This window comes from Colobus angolensis, unplaced genomic scaffold, assembly GCF_000951035.1.
Source record: "Colobus angolensis palliatus isolate OR3802 unplaced genomic scaffold, Cang.pa_1.0 Scaffold129, whole genome shotgun sequence".
Lineage (NCBI taxonomy): Eukaryota > Metazoa > Chordata > Mammalia > Primates > Cercopithecidae > Colobus > Colobus angolensis.
In genome coordinates this window covers 7,091,953-7,097,938 of record NW_012114141.1, presented here as the reverse complement: position 1 = coordinate 7,097,938, position 5,986 = coordinate 7,091,953, and the positions used below count along the sequence as shown (strand labels likewise).

The following is a 5,986-nucleotide window of genomic DNA, read 5'->3' as shown; positions in this document are numbered from 1 at the left end:
ATATAACTACCAGAAAATTTAAAAGCACATATATGTGTGCTTTTATAACCTCATATTTGCAAGCTGCTTTATATTTCTATTGGACACATTGCTTTAGACCTTCCAATAATTCTTCTCAGCAGCCATCTTAATCCTGAACTGCTAATCTTTAGTCTGCCCATGAAAATCCTAAATGAATAACAAAGTTGTTGTTTTTTTTTTTTGAGATGGAGTTTCACTCTCCACTGCCCAGGCTGGAGTGCAGTGGTGTGATCTCAGTTCACTGCAACCTCTGCCTCCTGGGTTCAAGCGATTTTCCTGCCTCAGCCTCCCAAGCAGCTGGGATTACAGGCATGTGCCACCACGCCCAGTTAATTTTGTGTTTTTAGTGGAGATAGGGTTTTACCACATTGGTCAGGATGGTCTCAAACTCCTGATCTCAGGAGATCCACCCACCTCAGCCTCCCAAAGTGCTGGGATTACAGGTGTGAGCCACTGCACCCAGCCCTAAGTGAATAACGTTCTAAGGACACGTTTTCTGGTTCCCTTTTCTTAAAAGCAAGAAAGTAGAACAGGACAAGGTCTAGATGAGAGCTCTTTCTGTCAATTCAGAGTCTAGTTTATTCTTGCCAGATTGCGGCACCAACTGCAATACCAATAAAACATGGACACAATTCCCGGAAAGGAAGGGACCTAGGCCAAAGACAACTGGGAAGGTAAATTAGCAACATAAAAAACAAAACAAAGCAAAACAAAAAGACACTCCAACACACGCCAAACCCTACAGAATAACTTCTGAAATTTATTCATAAATTTACATGACTTCCCTTATAGAATTTCATGACTTCCCTTAAAGAGTTTCTTTAGTCCTTGTCTTCCCTTAGGGACAAGGTCATAAGAAATCTTTCTGAAGTGTAAGCTGCCTGAATCATCTTTCTAATCCACATTAACCATATCCTTTCCAGTAGTTCAGTGTCACTAATTGTGATTACGTGTTTGTGTGTGTGTGGGTGTGTAAATTAACAATGAAGACTGAGATTTATTTTCAAACATCCCTTCATTTGCTATAGATAGTTGAGTGACACATTGAACTTGTACAGTATCCTGCTACCTTGCCCCAAAGTCCAACAAAGCCTTGGTACAACCCTACTTGTTGGTAGGTAAAACCATTTGCTCTTCTCACACACATACACACATACACTCACAGTGAGACAGAGGTCCCCAACCCCTAGACCATTACCAGCCCGTGGCCTGTTACGGACCAGGCCACATAGCAGGAGGTGAACGGCAGGGAAGTGAGCATTACCGCCTGAGCTCTGCCTCCTGTCAGATCAGTGGTGGCACCAGACTCTCATAGGAGTGCAAACCCTATTGTGAACTGTGCATGCAAGGGATCTAGGCTGCATGCTCCTTATGAGAATCTACCTAATGCCTGATGATCTGAGGTAGAACAGTTTCATCCCAAAACCATACCCCTAGTCTGGCCCGTGGAAAAATTGTCTTCCATGAAACCAGTCCCTGGTGCCAAAAAGGTTGGGGACCGTTGGAGTGAGAGGACTATTCCCAGAAAGTCCTTAACTCCACTCTGAACCTTCTCTGGACATGCGGGATGTGGGTAATTATCTTTAGGGTTGTGTTGATAGAAGTGTAGGTTTGATAGAGAGAGTAGGTTTGATGGCACAGAGAGATCTTCCCAAGCTCTGCAGGCCTTAGTGAGAAGCCCCACATTCTGCTTTTCTTCTAAGACCTTGAGTTACCCTTACCTTGACTTGCTCGTTGGAGGTTACAGCACAGAAGACAATCTCTGTGAATCCTTGAGATGGGAACATACGGAAACAGATACCACCAATAACACGGCCATCTTTAATTAAAGCAAGGGTTTTGTGTTTCCTGAAAGAACAAGATTATGTCAAAGTTTTACCTATCCTAGTTATACAAATATACTTTTTGGGGTGTTCCTTATTAACCAACTAAGAAAGAGGGACATGTCCTAAGTTTCTATAGATACTTCCTTCATGTAGCCCCTATCTCACTAGACTACCCTTTTATCTGAACTTTTTAGAGCAAGCTTGACTGAACAAGACGTCATCAGCACTCCCATCAGAACAAAGCACCAGTCACCTAAGAAGTGCCTGAGGTTTAAAATAGAGAACAGTGTATGTGCGGAGGTGCTCTGGAACTGGCACACCCAGTGCCAAGGAGGGGTCAGGGGAGAGCAGGAAGTCATGGACAAACATGATATGTGTCTCTGAAGAGTTAAGTCTTACTCCAAAATATTACAGAAACATTATGAAAAAGAATTTAAAATCTACATATACAATTTGTGAAACTTTGCATTATGGAATCCTTCCCTCTGTCTTTTTTTTTTTTTTTTTTTTTGAGACAGAGTCTCGCTCTGCTGCCCGGGCTGGAGTGCTGTTGCCGGATCTCAGCTCACTGCAAGCTCCGCCTCCCGGGTTTACACCATTCTCCTGCCTCAGCCTCCCGAGTAGCTGGGACTACAGGCGCCACCACCTCGCCCGGCTAGTTTTTTGTATTTTTTAGTAGAGATGGGGTTTCACTGTGTTAGCCAGGATGGTCTCGATCTCCTGACCTCGTGATCCGCCCGTCTCGGCCTCCCAAAGTGCTGGGATTACAGGCTTGAGCCACCGCGCCCGGCCTAGGGAATCCTTCCCTCTGTCTAAAGCATCACTCTGAATTGTCACAGGCATGGCTCACAGTCCCCAGAGGCTACTGGGCTATATATGTTAAAATAAATTCAATTAGAGAAGTTTAGTTTGGGGTTTTGTGTGTGTGTGTTTTTTTTTTTTAAAGCAATGGATTTTCAAAGTTAACCTGTCTTATACCCCAATAATTGCCCACAGACCTGGGCAATAATGGGACCTAGTTAAGATACCAAAACCAATATTTTGACTATGAAAAAAGTAGAATATCTTAGTGTTACATTCTCTCACTGCTATAAAGAATGAAGCACAGGATAGTCATCAGCGATGTAAAATACAAAGTTTCATTATCATTAACAAGAAAATTTGTAAATTGTTTAAAATTAATCTTAGCACTTTCAGACATGAAAATTAGCTTGGTGTAGCTCTGTATCCACAGCAAGACAGGAGCAGTGGTATTCAGTGGATGACTATGGCTGACTTTCACTATCTAAGTAGTTCCTCTTTCATTTAAAAAGAAAATAAGGAAGAAGGAACAGAAAGTACCACTTACGGGTCAAAGACGAGCCGTGTGATGTACTCTTTTGGCATTCGGGGCAGCTGGTGGGAGAAAACGTTCTGTAGGCCAACCAGCCACATGAGGATCTTCTTGTTTGGTTTCTGGTTGAGGGAATTGCCAACGACGTGAAATTCAATTACACCCCTGCGCTCTTCCAACCTTGCCGCCTCATCCCTGGCCGAGTGTGCTGACAGAAAATTGGTCTGAGATGCAAGAGACAGGAAAACATTACACAGAGCTATTCTCTCAAGACAGTGGGGATGGGACACATCCAAGCTTCTCATCTTTGTTCTAATAAGATACACATTTGTGGATTTTCAGAGTCTTAAATTCACATGTGTGCACACATACACACAGAGACACATACACATACAAGTTATGAAGACAAGACAGAAAAGGCAGGTAAAGCATTTTGAGAAACTGGAGTATTATATGTATACATGGATGATATTCAGTGTAGATTAGGGGCCAGCAAAATTTTCTGTGAAGGGCCAGATAGAAAATATTTTAGACATTGTGAGCCATAAGGTCTTTGTCACAACTACTCCTTCATCTGCTATAATGCAAAAGCATCCACAGACAATATGTTAAAGAATGGGTGCAGTACTGTTCCAATAAAACTTTGTTTAAAAATACAGTAAGCAGACAAAATGTGGCCTGTGGTTTATTGTTTGCCAATCTCAGGCTTAAAGGAATCCTCTCCAGCTGAGCTTTAAGGACCCTTGAGATGATAGATTCAAATTCTCATTACAGGCCCAATAGTAGCATTCATGAATATACTCTTAACACTTCTTTTTAAAGAACAGGTTTTTTTCCAGAGAATATCTGTTGAGTTACACTCAACCATAGCTGGAAGCACAATCATGTGCCAGCACTTATGCTCCCCCTCTTATTTAATCTGCCCAGTGGTTTGCAAGTAAATGCTCCACAAACAGCTCTTCAGGTAAGGAAGGCCCTAACTGGTGACACTTCATCTCATTAGTCCAGAACTGGCTATCCAGGTAACCAGGTGCCATGGTGGTCAATTTCAAGCTACCAACATATGGAACAATCAGCTCATAAAATTTCTAAAAATTTAACAATTTTCTTTGCATTCCAGTACAAGCCAGCTCCAGTACACTACTAAATATTAATATATCCAAAATATTTTGAAACATGTGATTGCATCCTGATGTAGTTTGAATGTGTGCCCCCTCCAAATTCATGCTGAAATGCAATCTCCAATGCTGGAGGTGGGGCCTAGTGGGAAGTTTTGGATCATCAGGGCAGATCCCTCATGAATGGCCTAGCACCATCCCCTTGTTGATGAATGAGCTATTGCTCATTTAGTTCATAGGAGATTTGGTGGTTTAAAGGGGTCTGGCTCCTCCTCCTCACTCTCTTGTTCCCTCTCTCACCATATGATGTGATTGCCTGCTCCCACTTCACCCTGCACCATGAGTAGAAGTTCCCTGAGGCCTCACCAGAAGCTGAGCAGATGCTGATGCCATTCTTGTACAGTCTGCAGAACTGTGAGCCAATTAAAGCTCTTTTCAAAAAAAAATAAATTACCAAGTCTCAGGTATTTCTTTGTAGCAATGCAATAGACTAGTACAAATTCCCATTTTAGAGCTGAAAAAAACTAAACTCAGCTAATCTGCAATGTTACTAAATCCCTAAAAAAACTATAGTCTTAAGCCCTCACAGACTGGATATCTAGAAGGAAATGGAAAGATCATTTTAGGAAAAGATTTTTCTATCACAACATTCTGGTTCTCTGAAGTATCCTCAATATCATAAAATAAATACTTAAGGAAACATGGCAAATTGAAAATTAACACTGTAATATAATCTCCAAGCCATTTCTTCATTTCCTGGAAGCTGTCAGAAATGTCTTAAGACAGGCATGTCTAAAGAAGTGTCATTGCTTTGCATGCCCTCAGATGCAAGGCAATGAGATGACAGAAGCACTTTTACCAAAAATGCCTTACTTGAATCTAATCCTTAGTAAACAATCAAGAAATCCAAAAAAGAGGGACCTTACACAAAACTAGCGACCAAGACTCTTCACCAATGGCAGTGCTGCCAAAGACCAAAACAGGGCTGGGGAGTTGTTTTAAAGGAGACTAAAGAAATGAAGAGAGAAGAATTAAATGCAATGCACAATCCCTAACTGATCCTTCAACAACAACAAAGGTTATAACGGACATCATCTGGATATGTGGGAAATTTAAATACGGTTTTATATTAAGCCAGAGGTCAGCAAACTTTTCAGTGAAAAGCCAGATAATAAATATTGCATACTTTGCAAGCCACACATTCCCCATCTCAATTATTCAAATTTACAGTTGTAATGCAAAGACAGCTGCAGACAATATGTTTTAATAAAACTTTATTTGAAAAAACAGCCAGTGGACCAGATTTGGTTTGCAGGCTGTAATTCACCAACCCTGTATTAGAAAATATTGTAACCATGCTAAATTTTCTAACAGTAATGACTGCATTGTGGTTATGTAAGAGAACAGCTTCCTTATGAGATACAGTACATGCAAAAATTGTTAGGGGTGAAGTATTACGACATGTGTTTTTAATTCTGAAACGGTTCCAAATGGTTCATGGGAAGCAGGGAGAGAAAGAGAAAAGAGCATATGGGGAGGCGCAGGGAGAAAGAGAGAAAGCAAATGTGGCATAATGTTAACTGCTGAATCTAAGTGAAGAGTCTATGGATTTTTATCACAGCATTTTTGCAACATTTATGAGGACTTGAAATTTTTCAAGATAAAAAGCTGGGAACGATGCCTTCAAC

The 5,986-nt window shown here is 41.2% G+C and overlaps 1 protein-coding gene across 1 annotated transcript in view; it reads right to left on the bottom strand.

The window, feature by feature from the left end:
* KAT2B (K(lysine) acetyltransferase 2B) overlaps window positions 1–5,986 on the bottom strand; it is a 126,740-nt gene that overhangs the window by 29,170 nt on the left and 91,584 nt on the right. The window contains exons 12-13 of the mRNA XM_011933775.1: window positions 3,196–3,404; window positions 1,743–1,869 (exon numbers count right to left, since the gene is read on the bottom strand). Of these exons, the coding sequence (XP_011789165.1) occupies window positions 1,743–1,869; window positions 3,196–3,404 (336 nt within the window). The remainder of the gene's footprint in view (window positions 1–1,742; window positions 1,870–3,195; window positions 3,405–5,986) is intronic.